At 51.1% G+C, this 26,997-nt stretch overlaps 1 protein-coding gene across 4 annotated transcripts; it reads right to left on the reverse strand.

Annotated features, from left to right (window-relative positions):
• Positions 1-326: 326 nt before the first annotated feature.
• LOC110483917 (mucosa-associated lymphoid tissue lymphoma translocation protein 1 homolog) lies at positions 327-25,010 on the reverse strand. Of its 4 annotated transcripts, none has more exons than XM_021554169.3 (15): positions 24,992-25,010; positions 23,708-23,802; positions 23,298-23,416; positions 22,977-23,130; positions 22,329-22,507; positions 21,292-21,388; positions 19,626-19,655; positions 18,651-18,854; positions 14,240-14,417; positions 11,178-11,252; positions 10,467-10,594; positions 9,651-9,782; positions 9,395-9,546; positions 4,550-4,675; positions 327-2,542 (listed from the first exon to the last, which is right to left on the reverse strand). In XM_021554169.3, exons 2-15 carry the CDS (start codon positions 23,715-23,717, stop codon positions 2,150-2,152), a joined length of 1,977 nt encoding a protein of 658 aa, XP_021409844.3. In that variant the 5' UTR covers positions 23,718-23,802; positions 24,992-25,010; the 3' UTR covers positions 327-2,149. The 4 variants fall into 4 exon arrangements, 3 of the variants coding, with proteins under 3 accessions (XP_021409844.3, XP_021409845.3, XP_085444758.1); XR_014957582.1 differs by lacking the exon at positions 24,992-25,010 and having other exon boundaries at positions 1,895-2,035; positions 2,080-2,542; positions 23,708-23,834; XM_085588632.1 differs by lacking the exon at positions 24,992-25,010 and adding an exon at positions 3,401-3,480 and having other exon boundaries at positions 2,301-2,542; positions 23,708-23,834.
• Positions 25,011-26,997: the final 1,987 nt, after the last annotated feature.

Below are 26,997 nucleotides of genomic sequence, written 5' to 3' on the forward strand. Positions count from 1 at the left end.
GGACAAGCACTGTGCTTGGCACCAACACAGGAGACCACCTAAGGCACCCAAGAGCCACACTTACAAAGCAGATGGAACAAATCACAGCAAATTAAGACTTTTTTTTATCTACACATTTCACCTGACATAATTTCATCCTAGTTAGTCACTTGATCCACCTTCTAAATCCAAACTTCAGTATTTTTAGTTGCCTAAAAAAAGAATGCTCACCCAGAAGAGCCTAGAAGCTCAGGCTGGAAGCATGAAACCCCAGCAGATCAATATTAAGTTACACCCTGGCAATTAGAGGGAAAATAAACACAGTTAACTCAGAGCCACGTGAAGCATTGTGCATTAAAAACACCCAATAGTGTTTTATTCAGAAAAAATAAACAGCCTTGCTTTGAATGAGATAAACATTCACATTAGATGACACTTGGTACGATAATGTGAGCCAGGAACAAGCCATGCCTCAGTGCCTCAACAGCACAGGAGGGTGTGATTAATCCTCAGAGGCAACAAGAGCCCCAGCTTCTCCCAAATGCCTGCTGAGCCATTCCCACTGACCTGTCCCCAGTGCCTGCTGGTGTTGAGTTGATCTTTGGTTCATCCTGAAATAAGTTTATTATTTTCTCATTTAGCTTCTCTATCAGGCCATCTTATTTAAAATACATCCCCTGAATCTATTATTTTTTTTTTTGAGCTTTAGAATTTTTTTTTCCTAGGAGACTTTCTAGTCTGCAGCCAGCTGGGGCCCCTCTTCTTTCCCTTGGCTCTACTCACTGTGAGAAGAATAAAAGCCTCCTCTGTTCTCTTTGGACAGGTTTCCAGTACTTGTAGAATGGTTTATCTGGAAGCAACATTTCAGATTTTTCTATGCTGCAACTGACACCACAGACAGGGATGTATCATCACTGAAGGAGAGCCAAACTGAGAAAGTTCTGCCTCCAACCCTCTTTTAAAGCAAGACAGAGCACAGGCATTCTTCCCACCCTGCTGCCCTTGACCTCTCAAGAAGTTCTGCCCTCCAACCTCTTTCTTGCACAGAGCCACAGCAGCCAGCAGGGATCTCCAGTGGTCTCTGGTCCAGCCCTCAGCCAGCTGGATCAGGTCATTGGCAGCTTCTGAACTCCAAAGTGAACCTTCCGCCAAAGATGAGACCCCACACTTCCCCAGGGTCACTGGCCCTTACTGAACAATCTTTATCAAACATTTATTAGGGAAACAGTCAGGGAGGGCCCTGTGCCCACCCAGGCTGTCCTTTGGGCCCTGCCCACCTGTGCCTCTCCACAGAGTGCCTGGGGTCACCCACAGCACACAGACAAAACAATTTACACTAATAAAACCTTTCCTGAGGTTATCCTTTCTCAATCCTGGTACATTCCATCTCTCCCATAGGATATTCTGCACCTGAGAAGAACTCAGAACTGCAGAGGGCTGAACACCCTCTAATGCCCCTGTACCATGCTGGAAGGGGCAGGTGTCTGCACCTGCCTGGACACTATTCCTGGTCCAGTGCAACACCAGCCTCCAATGTAAACAAACACTGGATGCAACATCTGACCTTCCTTTTCGTGGCCAGCTACTGCCCCCCCCCCCCACTCTCCATTATAAATACATGCTTCAGAATTACATAAATGCATAACTTAACACCTGCCTTGACACAGGCATGGCAAGGAAACCACACTGGGACCCCAGACTGTTTCACATGGTTCCCTTGGGGCAGCCCTGTGTCCCTTGCACAGGTTGGGGAGATCCAGCAAGTCATGGCTGGGATTTGAGCTAGAGGGGTCTGTAGTGTTTGTGGCTTCTCATCACACTCAATGCAGCAACATTTGTTTTCAGGCAAAAAACACCAGCCTGTGCCCTTGCCTGGCAGCAACACCACTTCTGCCTGGCAGTGTTATGACTGGTGGGTGGCTGTGTCCCCTGCCAGACACCACAATGACTCCCCACTGATCCCAACGCTCCCATGGGACTGGGAATATTCCCAGTGGGAACTGAGGCCCTGCACACCACAGAGCGCAGATAGGAGAAACCTTTCCAAAAAAGCAGCCTTGGCCTCATTCAGACAGGGCGATGCCAAGGCTGGGAAGCAGCTGATGGATTCTGCCAGATTTAGCACTCAAATCAAGGCCTCAGTGAAAAGAGCAGCTCCCCAGGCTGAGGCTCAGGGCCTGTCCTGCCCCAGGCCAGTCTGATTCAGTGACAAGCAGAGCTCGCCCAGGTCGCTCTCGTCGTTCTCCTCGGGCTCGCTGCTGAAGTTGGAGGGGCTGCTGCTGGGCAAGCTGCGGCCAGAGCCCGTGCCCAGGGAACCCTTGGGGTCGGTGCCCAGGGAGCCCTTGGGGTCAGTGCCCGGGGAGCCCTTTGGGTCAGTGCCCAGCCCCAGCATGTCCTGCGGGCACACGCTGCCTGTGTGGGCAGGAGCTCGCTGCCAGTTGTCCCTCTGGCTGAAAAACTGCCTCAGCAGGGATTTCTGCAGAGTCGTTTGCAGGCTTTCACAAGTCCTCTGTTTTGTGCCGGGCTGGGTGTAATGCAAATCCAACTGCAGGACCACATCTGTCTGGAAGGGGAGAACAAAGAACACAAAGTGAATGGGAGAATTGGATTGGAAGCAGAGCTTTGCTCTGCTGCCGCCAGGAAGAAGCCTCGGCTGGCTGCTGTGCAGGCTCACAGCCCCATGCTGTGGCATGATGGAGCAACACTACTGCCAGAGAAAATGGGCTGTACATACTCATAGAGCTCACTACACCTGCAGGCTTCACCCGTGGATTTTGGATTTCAGGACCTCTGCTGAAATCAGGCTATGTGGGAATCTCATCAGCTCCATCAGGGAATTGCCACTGCGAGCATCACCCCAGGGATGTGGGCACAGGAGCTGCACCACGGCCAAGACCAATGCACGTGGGACAGGAAAGCATGAACCACTTACAGTGTGCAAGGCCAGCTTGGATGGGGCTTGGAGCACCCTTATCTAGTGGAAGGTGTCCCTGCCCATGGCAGGGGGTGGAAGGAGATGAGCTTTAAGGTCCCTTCCAGCCCAAACCATTCTGGGATTCTATGAACTAAAACACACCTCACACTGTAAAAGCCAACAGCTTTAACCAGCAGTGCTCCATAGGATCTACTCACACCCTAGACTATTTTAGAGTTTTATAAAAGATTAAGAAATAAGAGAATAACCACATTCATGGCAGTCAAACCCCAGAAAACAGACCCCAAGCACGGCACTGTGCCTGAAACACCTGTAAAGAGCAGAGAGATATATAAAGGAACAAGAAAATTCTGGCAGGCAATGCCTGGTCCAGGTCTCCTGTCTGCACTTAAAAGCAATGCAGAACAACAGGGAAAGGTTCAGAAAAGAGCTCCAGGAACAATCAAGAACTGAAAGCACTGCCATATGCTGAAGCACATCACGTACAGAGCAAGCAGAACTTGCTGTAGGCAGATCCAGGCAGCAGCTTCAGAGCAGCACTTGGTGTAAGATCCACTGGCTGTGTGCTAGGGGAGGAATAAAAATCCAAGAATGAACAAGGTGCATACTGCTGTTTGAGGATAAACAAGCCAGGAGACAAGCACTTCTGCTTCTCTCATGGTCTTTAAATAGTTCGAGGGTGTTTTGAAGTCTGCCAAAGAGGCACAGCTTGGATCAGGCTTGGCAGTGTTATTCTGATGACTGGAGATCCTGGCCAGCCCATGAACTCATCTCTCAGGCAAGCACACAGCCTAGTGAGACATTCCTCCACCTGAAATAATTGGGCAGGTCTGACCTCCCCATGATTAATGGGGCAAAGAGCAGCCTCCTGGCCAGGCAGCAGAGAAAAATAGAACAATCCATGACTGGTCATGCCTCTCTGCTCTCAGCAGAGGCTGCTATGGGTCAACTTTGATAGGAAAGTCAGGCAGAACAGATAACATAAAAGCAAAGATTATCCACAGTTGGGTTCTGCAGCCTGATTGTAAATCAGAAAGATTTTGCTCAGGTGAAAAAGTTGAGGTGAAAGGACAGTGCTCTCCTATGGAAACATGCTGGGAGAGCTGGGTGCATCCAGCCTGGAAAAGAGAAGGATCCAAGATGACTTGGCCTTCAGGCACTGGAAGGGGCTCCAAGAGAGCTGGAGAGGAACTTGGGTCAAGTGCATGGAGTGACAAGACAAGGGGGAATGGCTTCCCACTGCCAGAGTACAGATTTAGATCAGATATTGGGAAGCAATTCTACCCTGTGAGGGTGGTGAGGCCCTGGCACAAGTTGCCCAGAGCAGCTGTGGTTTCCCCATCCCTGGAAGTGTCCCAGGCCAGGTTGGACAGAATTTGCAGCAACCTGGTTTAGTGGAAGGTGTCCCTGCCCACGGCAGGAGGTGGAATGAGATGAGTTTTAAGGTCTCCCCTAACCCAAACCAATCTGTGATTCTCTAAAAGAGGGTGGTTTTTGTGCCTTGAAGATCAACAAGCTCCTATTTGGACACTGACACGTGGTCAGAGAGGCACATCCAGCTCCAGCCATGTAGATGGGGATGCCAGTTCTGTGAGAGTGCAGAGCTGGGGAAATTTGCACCTGGCTATTCTCTACCTGAATTTTCTGCAGTGCACAGAGCTGGAAGACACAGTCCAGCTCCTCCCGCTTGTACACAGAGGCCAGCAAAGTCTCCACGTGGTCCAGACAGCTTTCCCTCTGGATGGCCACATCATCTGTCTCCTGGGTCAGGAAAACAAGGGGAAATGCAAGGAAATTTCAGCATCAGCATGAAGCATTGAGGCACAACTGCCCATCAAACATGTGCTCAGGGCTTTGATTAACATATTGTCTGGTGGAAATGCTGAGTATCCTGATGGAAGTACTACAGAAAGCAACAGGAATGCAGAGGTTCTACACACTTGCCTTGTGCGTATCAGTGAGAAGACTCTGAGTGACTCAGCATATGTCACAGTCCAGATGGCCACAATACACAGAGCATCACCATACAATTCCAGAAAGCTTCACCCCATGCACAGTAACACCACTTCAGAAGGCTGCAAGCACCTGCCCTCCTTGTTCCTCAGCCCAGCCTTTCATGCCCCTCATGTTGATGCAGTGCCCCTGTGTGCCCTCTGTTCCCTTTGGTGGTTGGGCAGTGCCTCTGGGCACTCCATGGCTCATTGCTGTCAGTGCTGCTCACAGCTGCACCCACTGGGGATGAGCTGCAGCCCCACTCCCAACCACCACAAACTGCACTTACACCTGAGTACATCTTACTGTGAAAAATGGGGTACACTGGGATTTGCAGCAGAGCAGGAGGCAGCACCAGCTGGTATCACAACCACTGTAGTGCCAGCCGTGTGTCATGGAGGGAGCAAGTTTTCCAAAGGCACAGCTGGAAGTTCTGAGTTGTTCTGAGTGCTGATTTAGGCCCCCACCATCTACAGAACTGCCAATTCTTACCAAGTTACTCACATTGAACCAAAACAGCACCATCTATGAGTTCCTCTTCAGTACCGATTGAATTGTGGAGCCACTAACACCCCAGGAAGAAACAAGGGAACAAAGGCCTTATGAAATCACAGATCATGGAATATCCTGAGTTGGAAGGAACCCACAAGGGTCATTGCATACAACTCCTGGCCTTGCACAGACACCCCAACAATCCCACCCTGTGCCTCAGAGCATTGTCCAAGTGCTCCTGGAGCTCTGGCAGCCTTGGAACTGTGACCAAGTCCTTCTTGCCTTGGATTTGAACCTTCCAGAATGGGTCTGTCAGACCACAGACTAACAGCCCCTTCCAGAAGGCTTCCCTCTGTCATCTAGTTCTGGCAACCGTCCCAGTGTGATCCTTAGCAGAAGTTGCACTGGGCATGCTGGTGAAGGAGGCTGTTAGGATATTTGGGGAGGTAGAAGTTGGAGAAGCTCTAGGAAATCCTCCTGGCCTTCCCTGAACTGCTGCCTGGAAGCAGCCAAAGCTTGGGTTTGGTTCTGGCCAGGAGAGTTAAGGAAAAGCATTGGATTCCAAATGCTGGCCAGGATCTGCAGGCGTCAGGATCACCCCTGTATGCAAGGCTGGTGGAACAGGAGGTCACTGGAGGTCACTGAAGGCTGAGGAAACACCATTTATCTCAGTGCAAGAGAAAGCCAAATCCATCTCCGCACTTGGCAGCTCATTACAGGAAAGATAAACTGGAGGGAGCTTGGGGAAGATCAAGCCAGAGAATGGAGAGCAAAGAGGCAGGAAGCAGATCAGCCAGATGCTGCTGCCAGGGCTTTGGCAGCATGGCTGCACAAAGGAGGGTGTAGCCCTGCTGTGTCCAGCCAGCTCCATCCTCCAGCACATGCTCTGACCTGCAGAGCTGCCTCAGCCCTGGGGTCCAGCAGCAGAAGGACGTGGAGCTGCTGGAGAGAGCCCAGAGGAGGCCAGGGAGATGCTCTGAGGGTGGAGCCCCTCTGCTCTGGAGCCAGGCTGGGAGAGCTGGGGGTGCTCACCTGGACAAGAGAAGGTTCCAGAAGACCTCAGAGCCCCTGCCAGAGAATAAAGGGGCTCCAGGAGCTGGAGAAGAACTTTGGAGAAGAGCCTGGAGTGACAGGACAAGAGGGGAATGGCTTCCCACTGCAGGGGTAGGGTTAGATCAGGGATTAGGGAGAATGTCATCTCCACTTTGGAACTTCCTCTCTGCTATACAAACCATGACTTACTTCCACGTTGGAAACAACTTTTTGTAGATTTCAAGGCCCCATAAAATTAACATTTTTGCTTTTCTTTCTTGCCTAAACTACAATTGCCTTGCTCCTTCATTTCATTACTTTGTCTGTGTTTTAGTTGGCACACTTTTTTTCCATGAAGCATGGACCCGAAACTGGACCCACCGTTCCAGCAACAGCCAGGAGAGCCAGGCAGGATCTCACAGAGCCCTACTTTGCAACCTTGCCATGGGTTTGTGCCCCAATTTTGTTGCCTCATCTGATTTGGGCTCTGACCAGAACTAGTTCTCCACTCACTGCCCATCCCATGCTGACGCTACCTTTTATTCTTGCTCACGGGCAGGAACTTGCATCTGCTGAATAACAGCCTTGGCCTCAAATTGTACCTTCAGTTATCCAAATCCTTCAAAAATCTGCTTTGTAGCACATTGCAGAGACACTTGGTGTTATGGGATCTGTGTATTTAATAAGCACATCAGTGAAAATAAAACCTAATGCCACAGCCCTGATTTTCCAAAAAGCCCAAACATACTCAATCACCCTCCAAGGAGAGTTTTCTCTTAGTTTTAAGTGGAAATTCCTGTCCATCAGTGTGTGCCCATGGCCTCCAGTCCTGCCACTGGGCACCACTGGGAAGAACCTGGCTCCTTCCTCTTTGCACCCTCCCTGCAGGTATTTGCAGACCTGGATGAGTTCTTCCTGAGCCTGTCCTTCCACAGGATGAACAGCCCTGGCTCTCTCAGCTGTTCCTTACAGGACAGGTGCTGCAACCACTTCATCATCTCCATGACCCTTTGCCAGGGTCTCTCCAGTATGTCCATGTCTCTCTTACGTTGAGGAGTCATAATTGGACATAGATGGAGGATAAACAATACCCACTGCCCTCACTTTGTCCCCTGAGCTCGTCACTTTGATGCAGAAAGCATCAGGTTATCAGGCATGGAGGCCCTTTGCAATCTATTTTAACTGTCCCAGTCACCTCCTTGTCCTTTTTGTGTTTGGGGATTATTGGCTCTGTCACCTTCTCAGAGATCACAGTGTGGCTGACCCTCCTGTAGCTCCCAAAATCTTCATTCTTGTCCTCCTGGAAGGCAGGAGTGACACTGGCTTTTTTCCAGAACTCAGAAACACCATGTTTTAGCTGGCCCAAAACCAGGGATATTCTAAATAAATTGGGGGAAGGTTGACTGGCAAGCCCATTATGTCAAACATCTCCAGATCAAGTGTCTGGAAAACAAGGAGATCCAACATAAAGGTTTTTAAAAAGTAAGGATTTAAACAGTACAGAGGAAAAAAAAATGAGAATGTCTTGGATCATATGCTAGAGCAGCCACTCCCTCTAAAGACAGTGCTTGTCAGGTAAAAATAGAAGTCAGGCAAGACACAGGATGGGAGGGAATATGGGACAACTAGAGAAAATGGATCAATGCTAGAAAATTCCATTGTAATTATTCCTGGCAAGCCCACATCAAGCCCAATTAAGTCCCTTTGATAACCAGAACATGGCAAATGGTAGAAAAACTCCCATTTCCTACACTCCCCACTTCCTCAATGAAACAGCTCTCTGGGATCATTCCCCAGGGCTTACAACCTCACATTCAGCTTGGTGTTGTTGGCCTTCAGCCTCCAGCTCCTGCAGCTCAGCCTCGCACGTGGGGTTTAGGGGAGCCCCCAGCAGCCCTCAGCATCCCCCAAAAGTGCTGGCAGGATCCTAGAGGGAGCCCAGTGCCCCCCATGGGCATCTCAGGGATCCCATAGGGGTGTGGTGGCTGCTGTCATGTCTGAGGTGGGGCAGGTGACAGTCATGGAAGGACATGCTGCTGCCTCTGCAGACAGCACTGGAGCTCACTGGAGCCAGCTCCACCATGGACAAGGACAACGAGAGGGATCTGGCTGTACTGGTGCCCCCTTTTGTCCCCCTGATCCCTCTTGAGACAGCTCCAGAGGCAGGAGCAGGCAGCTGGGTCTCCCTTCCCCCCAGTAACTGATGTGGGGCAAAGCACACAAATATATGCTCACACACACAGACACAATTCACATGCATGATGCTCACAAGGGGAAATTATGCTGGAGCTTAGGAATGGGCAGGATCAGGCTCCAAACCTCCTGGATACACCACGCTGCATCAGTGACCCCAATGTGCTGAGGAGCAGTGTCCCTCCACGAGAAACAAGAGCCAAAAAATCCACCAGAAATGAGCTACGCTTCGGGAGGAGGACTACAGAAAACAAGGGAGATGATAGTTACAGAAAGGAGCAGCAAATTAAATCTGTACAAGTGGCATGGAGACCATCAGTAAAGCCCACATTGGGCACATGGTCTGGGAGAAAGGTTTGAGAAAGTGTTCAAGGAAGCTCAACTGGGAAGGAATATATTGTTGCATTAAGATATATTAGCAAAGCAGGCTAAAGAAGTCAAAAAGCCAGACCTACTTGCTAACACTGAAAACAGAATAGCTTTGGCCTCAATCAGATTAAATGCAATAATTTAATCAGGCAGGCCAGAAATCAATCTGAGAGATAACTGGTTAAAGGCATCACACTGCTGACAATTTTTATTTGTGATGCTCAAGAAGCAAGGCAGGGAATCCACCGAGATGTGGAAGGAGCCTCAAAGAGGTGTATGCAGAGGAGGGGATCCTTTTCCACCTGGGACAGGCAGTTCCCAGCCTTCAGGACTCAGCCCAACCACCCTCCCCAGCTGTGACCCGGGGAAAGCAGCCCAGGGAGGGCCGGGCAGAGCACTCACGGCGAGCTGGCGGAGCAGGAGCTGGGGGTCGGTGACGTGGGCCAGGGGGGGCTGCGGCTGGGCACACACGAACATCAGGTTGGAGAAGAGCCGGAGGAAGCGGAGCTTCACCCGCGCCCCACACGGGAAGGTCACCGCTCTGCTCGGCAGCTCTGCAAGGGAAATTCCAGCACCATCAGCTCCTCCGAGGCTCCTGTCAACACCTCCCTGCACAGCGGAGTCCCTGAGGGCCACAGGCACCCCCAGCATGGCTCACCTTGGCCGTGTCCCCAGAGCTCAGCGGCCGCTCCCGAGGGACAGACGGGGTCCGTCAGAGCCCGGGCTTCCTTCAGAGTGTGCCTGATCTCCATCACCTGCTTCCCAGTGACCAGGGGATCACGGCCAATGTCTGTGGGAAAGAGTGGGAAGCACAAGGATCACTCCAGGCTCCTTATTGATCTCCCTGCCTTTCAGGCCCTACAGGAATGTCTCCATGTTACAGAATTTCTGAGAGAGAGAGGGCATGATTTATGTCTGGAGTGAGAACTGAGCTACCCCTCAGACTAGGCTCCTGATAAGCGGCCATGGTGGGGCCTAGGAGCCTTTGATGCAGCAAGAAATTAGTTGTGGTGCAGTTAGAAATTATATTAAGGTAACTACAAAGTAATGAGCTATCTGAGTGTGAATTAGAATAGAGCTGCAGTGTGAAAAGCCTGACCACCTTAAGGCAAAGGTAAACAATGTTAGCTTGCCAATCAGAGTGCCTTTGTAAACTGTAAACTATGTGGAAGTGTATATAAATTGCCATCTTCTCACTAATAAAGGGGAGAACGTTGCATTAATCATATTGGTTTGACGTGCATTCTGTCCTGCCCAGCTTTCCTGTTTTATGAGGATCCAGAGTTCATCTCCATCCTGCTCAGAGGCTACTGAAAGCTCCCACGGCACACAGTCTGCAATTTAGAGTTTAGGGAAGAACAGTGGGTGGGATATGGGATGGGTTGGGATGGGATGGAGTGATGTGGAGCCACACAGTCTCTGCTGTCTCTTCTCACCCCTGCCACTGAAGCGAGTGGTTTCTAGCTTCTCTTACCTTCTAACACATCCTCCAGCATGTGTGTGACCTTCTTCTCTTGCAGAATGTGTTTCTTCAGGTATTTCATGAAGATCCCAGAGCTGAACTCCCCATCCTGCAATTCATAGGCCTCTGCATCTTCACTCCTGCAAGAGTAAGGATATTTCTTCAGAGTCCTTGAAGTTCTGCATTGGGCATGAAGTCCAAGTCAGTCTGGGGTGGCCAACTCCATCCAGGCTCTATTGGCTGGGTCAGAGTGAGCTTCTCAAGGAATAACACAAAGCGCTTTGGTTGTGCCCCAGAAAGGATGGGCAGGCCACAGGATAGGAAAAAGCAGTGGAAGGGAATGGGATAGGACAGCACAGTCTCCTTTGCCAGCCCAGGTGGGTGACAAAGGTGAAAAGCCAGTGGAACTGGCACTGGAGCAGTAAATAACACCCAGCATCTCAGGAAGCTTTAGGTGAGCTGCTCATGGGACATTCACCTGGGGAATCCACTGAAGAACAGGTGACAGGAGTTGATGTCACCTTCACGCACAACTTTCAACTGAAGCACAGGCTGATGGCAGCAGAGAGGACAGAAGTGCCTGGACAGCACAGCCAGCAGATGCAGGGTGAGAGGCAGAGGGAAATGAAAGCCTCTCCAGCCTCCGTGCATGAAAGGATGAGAGGAGCCGGGCTGTGCCAGCCTGGCCCCATGAGAGGCTGTGGGAATGGTGGGGTCACTTACGTGGAATAGCCATAGACTGTGTTTCCCCAGGGCTCCAGTGGCTGCACCTGGGACAAGGCACGTCCTGGGTTGTACCTGCAGAGGAGGCAAAGGCACAAGTCAGAGCTGAGGACATTTGTCAGCTGGAGGGGACAAATCCCACACATTCCTCATGTCCATCTCTTAGGGATGGCAGTAGGATCAACTCTCACCTCAGACATAACCAGAGAGACTAAAGCTGGGAATCCCACCAAGAACCCAAACTACAGGGAAAGGAGTAGGTCTGTCCAGCTGTGACTTTTCTGCAGTGGTGAGCTCTCCTTGCCCTGAGCCTGAAGCTGTGGTACAACCTGGAGCTGTGGGTGCACCTCCCCACAGAGGCTGAGTTTTAACAACTCCAGGCAGCACCACAGTGCAGAGAACATACAATGGACAACTGTCCCTCAAGAAGTCAGAGGTGCACAGCACCATGGTTATGGCTCAGGTGTCTTTGCTGGGGGTCTGGGACACCCCACGGGGCCCTTCCAGACCATGCACACACCTTTGCCTCAGGGAACCAAAGCAGGCTATGGATGACACACCCCAGATCTCCCTGAGAGATTGGATCAGGACACACACACAAGTCTCAAAGCCCAACACTGGTTCTGGCACCTCAGTCTAGATACAGCTGAATGGGCACAGCCCCTATTATTTCCAAAATCAGGTAGATCCATGGTGACAGGATCTGATTTCCAACAAAAAAGATATTTTGGTTGCATTGAATAGTTAAACTTTGCCCATCTGACTGCAGGCAGACTGACAGGGTGGGGACAGGCTGCCTCCAGCTCACACCAGTGACTTGGAGCTGTTCCCAGTCACACAGTGAAAAGAACCAGGCACAGAGGCAGCATTAACTCCAGCACAGTTTCCTGGGGCTGGAGCTGGCACACTAAGGAGAGCAGAAAGGCCAGCAGCCAGCATGTCACCTACTGCTGGTGGCACAGTCTGGAGATGTTCAATGGCAGAATTCAACTGGCTTGTGTAAGTTGTCCTACAGAGAGAAAATATGAGAAAGGAAACATCTTTCTAAGTCTGAATAATGAGATTTATCTGCTCTTCAATTGCTCTTAATTTAATGCAGAAATCTTTGGTTCCAGATCCTAGGATAAATCAGGGAATTCCTGGAAAAGGCAATCACATCCGCCCAAAATCAGTATATAAATGTATGAGGCTACACACAGGCTCTGTGCTCTGATTCCTCCCCTGCTAAGGCTGAGCATCTGCTCCCACTTGGCAAAGGGAGATGTGTTTCTCACCACCCTGGCATTTCTGGTGCCAGCACATAGGGTGAGGAGAAACTCTGGGTGAGCTCCCTCTTAGCACAGACACAGCTTCATGCATGATCTGCTGACAGACCTGCAGCATCACTCTGACCAGGAGGGAGCTGGGAAAGGAGGCCCTGGAGTCTTGCTTTACACAGTGGGGTTAACACACACAGCTATGAAATCCAGGTGCTCTCCTGAGCTGAAATGGTGGCTTCTCGAGAAAAAATGAGCTCAGGAGAGAGCTCCTGCCCCCACAAGATCAGGGATAACACCCACTGCATGAAGTGCTGTGCTTGCTGTGGAAAAAAGGTGGTGTGAACTCCAAGGAAGGAGAGAGAAAACCAGCTGCACAACTTTGCCTAAATATAACATCAGATCTCACACTGCATCCTCTTCCCAGAGCACCACGGAGACTCCATTGAGCAAAGGAACCAATGGCAATGCCAGGGAAGGAGACAGCATCTCAAAAGCTGTTTTACAGATTGTTAACACTTGCACTGGTGGTCCCTGTGCAGCCCCCACAGTGCCTCCCCAACACAGCAGCAGCCCAGAGCTGCTCCAGCCCAGCTCCAGAAGAGTATCCATGACAGCCAGGTGCTCCTGCTTTGCTGCAAACCATCCCCTGTCTCTGATCATACTGGGGAGGGCAACCAGGCACTGCCACGTGTGCCAGGGAAGCAACACACTCTGCTCTCAGCAGGAAGGGAGAAAGGGATGCTCCACTCTGGGGGGCTCAGGGCAGCATCAAAGGACATCAAGATCCTGCTCCAGAGCTGTGGGACAAGTCCCAGCATAGCCAGCTTTAAGCTATTTAAAGCAAGCAGCCCCATCACTGCAGCTGAAAGGCATCAAAAATTTATCATCTCTCCAGGGGCTGGCAGCTTTCTCCGGGTACCAAAAGCGCTGTTGTCTTTCCAATTCTTACTGCAGGAACCACAGCACAAAGAGAGAGATACTCCTACATTTGCTCTCCACGTCCTCTCTGACCTGTAAATCTGCCTCAGGAGCCTGAAATAAATGAACTAATGACAGCTTCTACTGCAATAGTCCACCCACCTCTGCTGAAATTGGACAGGTAGTAATTTCCTGCAGCAGGATAGAAGTCTGCAGGCCAAGGGAGGATGATGGGTTTTCCACAGAAAGTGGGAAAATGCTGATCCCTGACCTCAGCAGCAGCAGCTTCACAGCATGACCACTTCAGAAGGATTTAAGCCCAACAAAAAACAAGTAGCAGGGCTTAAAATATTTTCCCTGTCACATTGCACTCTTCTCACAGATGTTAACAAGAACGCAACCAGGAGAAGTGAGGTGAAATGAACACTCCCAGCCTGAGCACATGGGAAATATGGAGCAGGAGAGCACACAATCAGCTAGATCAGGTTAGGTGGGTCAGGCTTGAAACACAAAAGACAAACCCTGTGCTGAGTTTAAGACAACAATTTATGCCAGGCAAAGCCACCCATCCACAGGCTTGAGGCAACCTGCCTGTATTTGCCAGGCTTCTTCACCTCAAAAAACCAAGGGAGGGTCTCCAGCCCCTTCTCTCCAGCAGATCTCAGACAAGGGCTGATGCTCTCTGCACTAATACATGATTGACCCATCCCCCAGGACACCCTGCAGCACCTGACAATGTGGTTGATTTTATGGCACAGATCAATAACCTGTGACAGAGGCTCAGCAGCACCATGGGGGCTGTCCAAACCCACAGCTGAGGATGGCTCCCTTCCCCCAGCCCTCAGAATGCCCAGCCCAGGTGGGGAAGGGAGAAGAGGCCCCTACCACTTCCTGCAGGTGTCCAGCAGGATGATGTTCAGGGCTGTCTGCTGCTGCTGCATCTTCTGGAGGATCCTCTGCACGCTGATGCAGTTCTCAGGGGCATAGGGTTGTGGAGCATCAACAGGGACCATGTAGTTCCTCCCCAGATGTTCATAACCATGCCCAGCATAGTAGAATATAGCTGGGAACAGGGAGAGGAGAGGATCAATCATGATACCAACCTGCAGGTTTGTAACCAGCTCCCCATGGCCATGTCCCACCTCCTGTCCTGGAAAGACACTGGTGCAGGGCAAACCTAGACCAGTAGCACCTATGGAACTGGAGCTACATTGACCTCACAATTTCAACTTTTTCCCAATTTATTCCCTTCATTAATGCTGGAAGCAGCCCCAAGAGGCTCTCCTGTGCTTGTGGATTCCTGCACCATTTGTCTCCTGAAAGCCCTGGGTTTACACACTTCCAAACCCTCTGTGCTACAACGTCCAGGCTCAGCACCTGCCAGGCTGCATTTCACTATTGTACCATGTTTTGGTTAGTCCTCAGCTCTCTGAAGGAACAAGGCAACAGAAAAGGATTTTATGAGGATGGAAAATATATTAACAGCCATTAAAATGAGAAGCTCCTCAGTTTCCCAGTTTTGGAGAGACTAACAACTGATTAGGTGATGGGAAACATTCTCAATTTCAAAAGTCTGCCTGTATTCGCACACCTATAAACTGATGAAAAATCAGACACAGAGAGAGATGAGTTCTTCAGATGTCCAGAACATGAGGATCGTGTGCTTCAACAACCTCAAACCAGGCACCAGCCCTGGTAGGCAGGAGAGGAGTCAGATTCACAAAGATGCCCGTGGGAAGCCCAAAACCTTACATGAATTTTGCGTTTTACTCTTAGGCACATGAAACTTAGTAATGGTTTCTGCATTCCCAAGAGATGGCACCACAGGGCCATCCAGGTGGGAAGCCAGCACTGGGGAACCTGGCATGGCCTAAGCTGGGGCTCCTCTCCAACCCCGTGTGCAGTGCAGGGCTGGCACAGGGATCCCCAGGCAGGCTGGAGCTTCTCAAAAGGAAGCTGCAGAGTGGCTGGCTACCCCTCCCCAGGACCAATACCACTGCTTGGGGATGCTGGTTGGTGAAATTTGGGGAATTGAAATAGGTTAAAAATAGCTCTGCAATGTGACACAGAGAGTTGTGTTACTACAACTGGGGGACAGTGAAGAGTGAGAGGTCAGAAATGGGAAAAAGCAGCTAAGAGGCAACAGCAGTGGAAATTCCTCACTCAGATTCACTGCCAAAGCCCACACTTCAGTGAGTAACCTCTCCTCTATTTTTCTTCCACTGCTCCTGCCCCTGCACCTGGCAGGATGATCACTTTGGTGTGACTCCGCATGGACGCAGTAACAGGGGCAGGAGCTGAAGGGCTGAAAGCATGGAAAACATGATCTCATAGTCAAAAAGACCTCAAGTTACCTCTGGTTTCTATTCTCAGGGGACAGTGGAAAGTTTCTCAAATGGCCACTTTCATAGATGCCCATGAGATTTGGGTTCCTCTTCTGGTGGATCACCAGCCAGAGACAGCAGGCTCTGATTTGCAGAAGCTTTAAACTTTCGTAACTTGTGAATCAGAGCCACAAAACCCTCTCCTGAGACTAGAAAACAGTATAAAACAGGAAGCCTTCTAGAAAAATTAGATGCAGGTTGGGCCCCTTGAGCAATTGAGCACTGGTGGCTTTTGTCCTTCTGCCTGTACATGCAAGGGAAGTGATGACATCTGTTACGAGGCAGCATCACTGAGGCTTGGAAAAAGATGAAATTTAACAGGAAAGCCCACAATGAATGATTCACTCCTTAAATCCTCCGACTTTTGAGGTCTTGTTGAGTACATGAATGTACCACCAAGTGCTCCCCATGCTATATAAACCACAAAGACTCGTGTTCAAATGAAAAATGGTGAGTTTCACATCACCTGAGCACCTTCTCCAACCTCTCCCGGACTGAATCTCTCCTGAACAAGAAAATCAACAGTTTGCCCAGAGAAGGAAAGGGATGTTTTATTCTGAGTTCTTCCCATGTTGTATGAGTCAGAACTGCTCATGACAGAAAAATTTCTGAGTACCAAATTAAAAAGGGGAAGCTCCAAGCATTGCTTATAATGCAGGAAATGTCAGCATGAAGCTGAATAAAGGCGTCACTCTGTATTCTTAGTATTCCACTCACAATTTTCTGTTTGCGTTGCATTTCCAGTGTAATTTTTTTTTTTTTTGGGACTTTTTAGGATGCTCAAAATAACATCCACGGGGATTCCTCACTTGCCTGAGGGTGGAATAATTAGATCACTTAGAGGATGTTTCAGGGGCCTTCAAAAATTCTATGCAGCTTTTCTAAGATGAGATCTGGAGGAAAAGCAGCCTGATAATCCACCACCTCCATGCAGTGAATTGGACAAACCTTTGGATCATAGAATCATTAGGGCTGGAAAAGACCTCCGAGATCATCAAGTCCACCCTTGGACTGAACCTCCCCATGCCCACTAAACCATATCATGCAGTGCCACATCCACTTGTTTTTTGAACACTTCAGGATGCAGGCCTGGGAGCTCTGCTGGCATGGGCTGGAGATGTGGAAGAGTCTCACAAAAGCCTCCAGCTCCTGGAGGGACAGGTACAGAGACCAGAAAGCCCAACTGCCCTCATCAACATAGACCATATAACAAGGGGCAATCAGCACCAGCCCATGGAGGTTCATGTTCACCAGACAGTCCTCTCCTCCTCCTGTGTGTCTACACAAAGCTCTCCTGAGCTCAGCTCTGCTGGCTGCTACACAGGAGGTGGCACCTCCAGGTTCCTCAAGCACGGATGCCAGGATGCCACAGGAGCATGTCCAACACACACATGGGTGTACAGGACTGGCTGTCACAGGCACCTCTGGGGGCTCTAACAGGCTGCCTGAGCTGTTCCTGGAGCTGCTGTCCCACCACAACTGGAGCACTCAGTCTGTCCCACCACTCCATTAAGATTCCAGTGAATGCGGCAAAAATCCTGAACTCAATCACTGCTGGATCCAGCCCACACTGGGGCTCACTGTCTTCAAAGAACAGCACACCACTCAGCCTTGGAGAGCTGTTAAGAAAACCTCAACCTAAGCAGGCATTGCCTCCCAAACACTCAACTCAGCTGTTGATGTTTTTCCTGACAGCACACAAAATCAATTTTGCCAGGAAGGATCAGAGGCCACGAATGCAGAGAAGCTCTAAAGTTTAAATAAGGCATGACAGTATGAAAGGTTTGCTGTTTCCAACCATTCTTTTCTCTCCAGTGCTTAGTAAGGGCCATGGATAAAATGCCTTTTGGTCCTCATATGCCATGGATAGAAGGTAAGAATGGCAGCTGGGATGACTCTGGCCTGGCAGAGGTAAAGCCTGGGATACAAGGAGATTTCAGAGAGCAACAAGAAAAGGAAGCTGCAGGTGAAGCCGTGGGAATATGCTGCCATAGGTGATGTGCTCAGATGGAGCACTGTGCATGGATGGCCCTTCTCACCAGCTCAGCTCCCCAGGTGAGTCAGTGCTTCCCAGAACAAGGTGGTTGTGCAGCATTTACCTCGTGGCCAGGTCCCCATCCATTACACAACCTCCCAACCTCATGCTGAATGCCAGCCTGGAATCAGCCCACGCTGACTTTCACTGCCTGGGTGCCACTCAGCGGGCATGTAAGCCTCACACTGAGGCTTGGAAGCAAACAAAGCCACCTGCAAGGTGTTTTCAGGATATCATGCTGTGAGAATCTCAGGGACCTCAAAGATGCTACTTTCACCACCAAATCTGAACACCTGCTTTAAGATCCACAAGATCTGCTGATTGGGTTTGTGGCTGAGGAACACTTCCTTTCTGAGCACAGTGCACAATTAAGCACAAAGCCCAACCTCAAAACCACCTGCAGCTGGAATGCTCTTCTGCAAAAGGGTTGTCAGGGGCCCAAATTAGACCTTCAGGAAAGAGAAACAAGGAAATCATGACCAGATGCAGCAGTCAGGGCCCAAAAGGAGCTCCCCTCCTCACACATGGCAGCGGGGGGGGCAATCAGTCAGTTTCCTCAATTCTTTTATTCAAGAAAAAAATCAAAACCAGCTTTCCCATTCACTACTGGAAGCACTGGCTCCCCAAAAACTCAGTGTAAGCCCATGCTGCTGGGACTGGAGGTGAGCCACACATTGGGGAAACACCAACTTTGCCTGACTATAACCTGCCAAAACTAAATTACACTTATCCAAGGGCTCCTGCCAAGCCTGGTACTAATGCAGGTCTCCTTTGAGACAGCAATGTTCAGTTTCTTCTCTTTTAATTCAACAGCTGCTCAGAAAATTGCCCAATCCCGACTCGGCACGGGCAGGTGGCTGAGCTGGCTCGGCCTTACCATAGACTCCCTTCCCCAGGAACTGCAGGAACTGACTGACTGCTGCTGCCATCTCAGCCTTGTTCAGATCCAGCAGGGAGACAACCTGGAAGCCCAGATGCTCCAGAAGACGCCTCAGCTCGAACACGTCCCTCATGGGAGCCATCAGGTTGGGGTGGTGCTGGTAGCGGTTGTTGCCCACCAAAAGTGCTATTTTGCCTGTAGCTGAAACAAACAGCAAGTGAAAGAGCTGTAAGTGCTCAGCAGGAGGCAAGATCTCACCTCCTGCTGCTGGAGTGAGGATATGGGCAGTCTGAGGAAAGAGTTAGGCAACAAGGGTAGACCCTAGGCTGCTGCAAGCCTGGAGCACCCTCCAGAAAACCCTCATCTTTCTTAACACTTCAACAAAATACACTATCATTTTGACAAAAGAGCTTGAAAAGTTTTCAGTTGACAACCAAAACCCCAGGAATGCAAAGGTTCTGCTCTACCTGCCCTAGGGTCTGGCATGTCAGTGGTGTGTGGGAGGGGGATTCACTGAGCCAGGCTGAGGGGTCCTTTCCCTCAAGGGGTTGAAGGAGAGAAACCCATGGCTCCTGCTTTGATTTTAATCCCACCTCCTACTGTAAAAAAATGGGATTTATGTTGTTCAGTGGTGGTGGGAGTGAGGAACTTTGCTCTGCTCTGAGGAAGTATTTCAAGTAGGGATAAATTGTCATTTGTAATTTGGCATGCACAGAACTTAAGACTCAGTTACTCATTAGGAATAATCTTACTCCACTTGCTGAAAAAGATCAGGGCTTGGCAGGGGATGGGACTCATTTTATGCTGTACAGCTGTAATCCAAAAGTGCAGAACCTGCAGCAATGTGGTCATAAAGGCTTGAAGCAGTCTTTGCAGAAAAAGCACTCCCATTCCTTGTCCTCCCATCCACCCTGGAGCCTGGCTTTTAATTAAGGGAGTAATTGCTCAGGAAGAAAAGGTGACAGTACTCACCAAAAAACTTTCCAGAGCCACACGTACCTGAGAAAGAAAGAGGGTAGTTATAAACCTGGGTTCAGTAAGCCTGGGCCTAGCACCCAGTGCCAGGTCTGAATTCTGCTCCAACAGCCCTGACAATGCACAGCTGGAACAAACACACAGAGGATCTGCACAAGCAACATTCCTCAGGCAACTCCTTCATAGCCTGACTGCTAACCTTAAAGACACTGGTCTGATGTTAGGAGGATTTATGAAATCCAGACTGATTCATGACATCCTGAGCAGTTGGGAAGCAAAGCCTGGAGAAGTGGCAGACCAAGGAAGGAGGGTCACATGGAGAAAGAAGCTCATATCTGATATGACTCACCTGCTACCTCAATGCAGCAAAAGTAAAGGAAACAGAATGACTCAAGGTCAATACAAGCTCCAAAACAAGAGTTTCTCCCCATAAATGTTCAGTGCAGAGGAAGCTGCCCTGTTTGCTTTTGATTGCAACAATATTCCCTGAGTTTTTCACCTCCCTGCTCTGCATTTCCCTGTTGTTTTAGCAGTTCTGGCTTAGAAAAGCCACTCACTTTGGTCCACAAGCTCTCCTGCCTGAGCACCTCCAGTCTTTTAAAATCACTACTACGCCAACAGCTCCAGCTTTTCCTATTTCAATCAGAAATAAATTTTACAATCCAGTCCAGCGGAAAATTCTAGAACCCTAAATGCTCTAAAAGAAGAAATTAGGGATAAATTGCACAATTCTCATGGGTCTTGAAGACATTTGGCCCCTGAACCAATGTTGCTGATGCATGAGAGATGCCTGAAAAGCTGCAGAACAAAACCACACATCCTTTTCTACCTCTGACAGAGGCACCTGTTGCATGTAAAAGCTCCCCAGCACTAATACATTGAACCCAAGCCAATCTGGTGTCCTGTCTGTTCCCCCCAGGATCTGTTTCACCAGCTGTGAGGAGGCAAGCAGAGTGCTCTCTGGCTGCGCAAGATCAATTTGCACTTTGGAGAAATTTTAAAGCCAGTATAAAAGGCAGGATAAGAAGCTTATGGCATAGAAAAATCTCTAGGTGGAGTAAAGAGCCAGCAAAGCCAGCCTGAGCTATTCCTGCCTCACATAAGATAAAGGCAGAGGGCAAAAGCAGCCAGAAGTGGAGCATGCCCGAGGCTCTGGGAACACATCCTCTCCCTGGGATCATCATCACTCACACAGCATCAGCCCTGAGCTGCCAGCCCATGGGATCTGAATCTTCCCAAATGAACACCATCCTCTCCAGCCCTGTATCTGAGCACATCCCTTCACGTCAGCGAGACTGCAAATGAGTTTGGCCACAGGAACCCGCTGTGATTTGGCCTGGAACTGTGAAAGCAGCACCTTGGCATGGTGTCTTGGCAGGTCTGCAGAGAGCAGCTGAGAGCACTGAGCCCTGACACAGCAGGTGTCTGACCCACCACAGGGCCCAGCAGCATCCCTGACAGACAGCACAATCCTGCATTTAGGGGCTTTTCCAGCCACTGCTCCCTTTGCTCCCTCAGAGCCCCAGCACCAAGGAATCCTGTTTATCACAGTCCTCATTCACCAGCTCAGCACCTCTAGAGAGCACCAAATTCCTCTGTCCCCTCTAATTATGTCTCACACAAAGTGGTATGCAGCAAAGGGATGTGGGGTGGGTCTGCTCACCGATGTGAACGTCCACGGCGTTGGTCCAATGCTCTCCACGACTGTTGGAGGCACAGCAGAGGTACGTGCCGGAGTCACTGACCTTGGTGTGGGCAATCTAGGCAGATCAAAAATTTAATCACATTATTTATGGTCGAAGTCTGAAGCCCCATGCCAGGATCTGTCAAAGGCACCTGTGTTCATGGAATAAAAAGTATTTTTCCTGCTGTTTGCAGAGACTTTACCTCACGAAGAATCAGAACAGGGACAAGAACCAGAGCAGTACCAGCTGGCAAGGACTGTGGTTCTCCAGGATCCTGCTCAGAGAGGGACTAGAGCCACCACTGAGTCAGGGTGGCCACAGGTCTGTCTATTCAAGCCCTGAACACCTGCAAGTACATTGCTACCTTTCTGGCTCCAACGCAGCACCATCCACCTCCGAAAACAACCTCTCCTTAGTGCCCAGACTGAACTTTCCCATCAGAATTGCAATCTAAGGCCACCATGTAAAACCATCTAAGACCATCTGTAATACCATCAACCACTACTGAGAAGAGGATGGATGTCTTGTCTTTTGCCTTTCATGTGATGCCCTGGAAGTAAATCTCCTTTCCTGATTCAAGAATACAGCACTGATTTGCACTCAGCCAGAGACACAAAATAAAGCCAGCCCCTCCACTGCCTCCCTGACTCTCTTCTGTCAGGACCAACCACATTTCCTTATAGGTCTCCAGCAGGCAGACAGGATTCCCACAGCTCCATCAATCCACAGTCCTCTCTACACACAGACAGTAACTGTTCTTATGTCTCTGCATAAAAGAGCACAAGAGATGTGCTGAGAGCCCTTGACGCATCTACAGATTGGTTACCTCTTAGAGGAATATCCACAACTCTGAAAGAAGTCCATAACACATATTCCCCCTTCACACAGAGTCATCCAGCCAGCCAGCAAAGCAGCAGGGTGATACGTGGAGGGCTTTCTCATAACTCTGCAATCAGCTTCTCCCTTTACCCACCTCAGCACCCAAAGCTCCTGTACTATCCCCAGAAAACCTTACCCAGAGCTTTTTTCTCTTCTGCTGCTCCAGCAGGTTCCCATTGCGGTACCACTGGTAGCTGGGGGCTGGGACCCCCATGGCAGCACACTGCAGCTGCAGCGGCTGCCCCACCTCCACCCGCTGCTCCCTGGGGTTCAGGACAATGACTGGTTCTCCTTGCCACAGCCGAGGGGGCAAACCTGCAAGGCAGCAAGACAGAATTGGTCCTCCCTCTACAGGGACAGCAAACAATGCCATCTTCGACCCTCACTACTGCAGCTTTCTCTTTGGGGAGCATGGAACCCTTGGGAGCAATGCCTATGATGGTAAATGCCACACCAAACCCTGCCTCTGGCTTCCCAAACCTGATCCTCGCCCTTTCCTGACAAAGGTACAGTCAACATTCTAAGGAAAACCACACCCCATTTTTGGTCAACTTTGAAGTAGCCAGATAGGTTCTTCCAGTTCCAATACCCAGAATAACTCTGGGAAACACATGGCAAGCATGAGGTGCAGGTAAGTGTGGACAGGGCTTGGAGCAACATGGTCTAGTGAAAGGTGTCTCTGACCATGGCAAGGAGTGAAACAAGATGAGCTTGAAGGTCCCTTCCAACCCAAAACATTCTGTGACTCCATAATACATTAAGAAGGTAAAAGACAAGCTTGTACCTCTGGCAACACACTGATGGACCTCTACTTTCACCCAGTCGGAGAAGACAGCATTCCTGTGGAGGTCATTGACTCTGCAGGTGTAGAGCTGGGTCTGCTCTGCAATGATGGGCAAGTCTTGGTTGGTTGCTCCAGGAACCAGGCAGTAGTCAGACTAAAGGGAAAACATAGGCAGTGGGCAGCAATCCCCTCCTCACTGCCGGCAGCAGAAGGCAATAGGGCAACAAAAGCAGAAACCCCTGGTTTCCTCCCCTCCTTCAGCTCCCCCACTGTGTGCAGGGACCCAGACTGGTGCCATACCCAGGGCCGCCCCGTTCTTACCTGGTACTGACAAAACCACTGGTACTGCAGCGAGGTATGTCCCTGGGCTCGGCACCGCAGCGTGAAGGAGTATCCCACCGGGACAGAGACAGAGACCGGCTGCTCGGTTATGGTAATGGCTGTGGAGAAACAGCAGGTGGAGGTGGGAACATTGCAGACACTCACTCTCACCCAGCGGGCAGGCATGGGGGCTGCAAGAGGGACACACATCCCAGCAAGAAGGGAAGATTGGAAGAGCAGGAATGCTCTTGTGGCCAGAGAATGGAGAGATGGGTGTGTGGGTGGGTGGATGGATGGGATGGAAGGACGGATGTAAGTATGGGTAGGTGGATGGATGACACGGGCCTCTTGTGGATATTCTCGCAAGTGCCCGGGGGCTGGCACGGTTACTCTGCCCCGTGTCCACTCACCTTCCTGCATCGCTTCTCGGGCGGCTCCTCCCCGGCCCGGGCGGCCGCCGGCCGGCCCCGCGGCGGCTCCAGTCCCCGGGAGGCGGCGGCGGCACCTGCGGCGAGGGACGGCGGCGCTGGGGCGGGTCGGGCCCGGACGAGGGAGCGCTCAGCCGGCGCGGCGGCCCATGGCGGGCTGCGGGCGGCGGCGCCGGGCCGGGGCCCGCACTCGGCTGCCGCCGGCCCCGCGGCCCCGCACTTCCGCGCTCCCGGCCCGCCCCGCGCCCGCCGCCACCGGGGGCGGCGCCGCCACGCGCCGGGGCCGCGGCGGCCCCGCACGGAGCGGCACGGCACGGGCCGGCTCCGCATGGCCCGGCCCCGCACGGAGCGGCACGGCACGGGCCGGCTCCGCATGGCCCGGACCGGATCGGCTCCGCATGGCCCGGCCCCGCACGGAGCGGCACGGCACGGGCCGGCTCCGCATGGCCCGGACCGGATCGGCTCTGCAAGGACCGGCCCCGCATGTCTGGCCCGCTCCAACGGGCCCCTGCAGGACGCGCCCCTGGCCAGGATGCCGAGGCTCCATGCCCGCACCTCCATGCCCACGAGCGACCTCTCCCCCTCCCCAGGGGTGTCCTCACGCCCACCCCCACTGGTGACCGCCCCCCTCCCACACCCCTTACAGGTGGCTTCCCCATCGCCACTGCTGACCTCACCCTCATTCACACGGGTGTCTTTCCCTCCTCCCTGTAGTGTCGTCGTCCCGTGCCTACCACCCCACTCCACCCGTTACAGGTGTACTTGTCTATATCCCACAGATATCCTCACCCCCTCCCTACGGGTGTTTTCACCCCTATGCCCACTGGTGACCTCACCCAATCCCCACAGTCATCCATGCCCCCTCGCCACATGCATCCTTGCCCCCATTCTGACTGGTAACCTCAACTACTCACCAGGAGTGTCCTCCCTCCTCCCCACAGTGCCCTCTCCACCCCTCACAGGTATACTTGCCCGTCTCCTCACAGATGTCCTCCTCTCCTCCCCACACTGTCCTCCACCCCCTGATGGGTAGAGACGCCCATATCCCCACAGGTGTCCTCACCTCCTGCCCCACCAGTGTCCTCCACCCCATCCCCACAGCTGTCTTCATCCACATCCCCACTGGTGTCCTCACCGTGTCCCCACAGGTGGCCTTGTCCGTCCCCCTGTGATCACCCGTGCTGTCATCCCCACAGCCGCTCTTGCCCCCTGCCCACACCCCCATGCCCACCAGCCTCACCCCCCAGGCTCCACAGCCGCACTCACGTCTCTCCTGGGGACCACGGCCCGGAAGGTTCATGGTGGAGCCAGCACTCCCGGGGTGGGTGTGTGGGTGTGTGGAACCCCCTTCCTCCGAGAAGTCCCCGCCAGCTGGGCCGGGCATCACGAGCGCCCCAGGGGAAGTGGCGCTGGGCCAGCCCTCCGGAGGTTGCACAAGCCCCTCTGGGAAAGAAGGGACGGATGGAGATCCATCCACAGCGCTGTGCTGAGCCTGCCACTTGCAAGGTTAGGGCAAGGTCAGGCTCATTAACCCAATTCTCATCACCTTTTCAGAGGCATCAGGACTACAAGGAAATCAGCTGGAAATGGTGACTAGAGAGGACAGAGGGTGGCCAGGGAGTGACTGATAATCATTCCCAAAGAACTTTAAAGTGATTGGGAAGGGAGTGTTGTGGACCCAAGAGAGAGATCCTAAAAGAGTCTTTGCTTCCCTAGCCCAAATGCAGTTAAATGAGGAGTCTTGGAATGCTTCCAGTTGTGCTTTCAAGGTTGTTTATTTCTTCTTATCTATAATATTTTCTCCCTGACATACTAAGCTCTGGCTAGCAAGGAGGCCATAACATTCTGCATGCCCTCTCGGGCAGTGTTCACCTTTTATATCAAAAGTTGCATATACTATGTTTACAATTTATTACCAATACCTAACATTTATCTTGGACAGTGTGTCCCTACCTTAAACCCGTAGAAAAGTGTCACTATCACAGCAAGACATGGAGGACAAGAAGAAGGAGAAAAAGGCCAGGACACGCCCAGATTCCTCCACCTTGTACCCCTGAATTACATTCTAAAAAAACCCCAAAATTATATTTTTCTACTCTGTGTTAGTTTAAATATCACACTACTAAAACCCTTGTGACTTGTAATTCCTCATCCACAGTTGAGAGCCTTCCACAGGCTAAAACTGAAGACACACAGATGTTTTTGACCTCCTGCCAAGGTCTCCAAGACCCCCACCAGGGGCTTGAGCCATCCAGGGCAGCCAGAGGGATGTCCTGGACTCCGACAGAGTGTGACACAAAGCTTGGAGTAATGAACTCAGGGCAGACAAATTTGCATCTGGCTGGCTTCTCCCTGTGTTAATAGTCCTAGGAAGCAGGTTCCCATGGTGCCAGATGGGGACCAGGACTTCAGCATGAGGGGGACCATGGACCAGTTAGAGAGGAGGCTGTGAGAGACGCTCACTCTGACGCTGAAATTTCTCTATCCTGTAGCTATGGGCTGACCAAGGAAGCGAGGCCATCAGGGATGTCTCTCCCAGGAGGCAGCATGGAAGGGCACAAACAGGGGCATCAGGATGGCAGAGAGAAGCAGTTGTGGCCAAGTGCTTGTGGATCCATGCCCCATGGAACTCAGGGCAGGGCTGAGCTGTGCCATAGGGTCAGAGGAACTAAGTAAGGCTGAAGGATGCACCTCTTACTGCTGCTTTTCTTTTATAACAGTGGGGAAGAAGGTGGTAGGAAAAAAGCCAAACCCAACACAACTGGTGGATCAAGGAAAGACTTTCTCCCTCCATGTCCTTTCCTTTGTGCAGAATGGGATAGTTACACTGCAAAGGCAGGAAAAACTGTTACACCCTGTCCACTCAATCTGACCCAGAGCAATCCCTGCTCCAACAAGGACTGGTCCTCTCCTTCCATGAATACAGGAAAGGTGATGCATAGCATAGGACCTTCCTTTGTGCTCTTCTCCTCAGCTGTCTGAGATCACACAGACCCTTCTTTTTCCTATTTTCTCCAGGGTCCAGCTAGGCATTTGGAAATATATCTATAAATGATTGAAAATGAAAGTTCTGGCTGAGTATGTGTCAGCAGCTCTGTGGCACATGTATGCTGCAGAGTTATTACTTCTGCGACACACATAGCTAATAAAAATGATCATTAAATTAACCCCAGCACTTTCCCATAGCTAAAGATGACACTTCTGGCTGATGCAGAATCTCTTCAAACAGCTGGAGGTTGCTGTGTTCCCTGTAGACTGTTTCTTCAGGCTTG

Source organism: Lonchura striata, chromosome 10, assembly GCF_050655825.1.
Source record: "Lonchura striata isolate lonStrDom1 chromosome 10, ASM5065582v1, whole genome shotgun sequence".
NCBI lineage: Eukaryota > Metazoa > Chordata > Aves > Passeriformes > Estrildidae > Lonchura > Lonchura striata.

What these genes read in the sequence shown, in the direction of transcription:
- LOC110483917 (XM_021554169.3), bottom strand. An exon ending in CCTGGGGAAGGGAGTCTATG is followed by an intron (nt 14,418 to 18,650) that starts GTAAGGCCGAGC and finishes CCCTGTTCCCAG; the next exon opens with CTATATTCTACTATGCTGGG. An exon ending in ACAGTCTATGGCTATTCCAC is followed by an intron (nt 10,595 to 11,177) that starts GTAAGTGACCCC and finishes TTACTCTTGCAG; the next exon opens with GAGTGAAGATGCAGAGGCCT.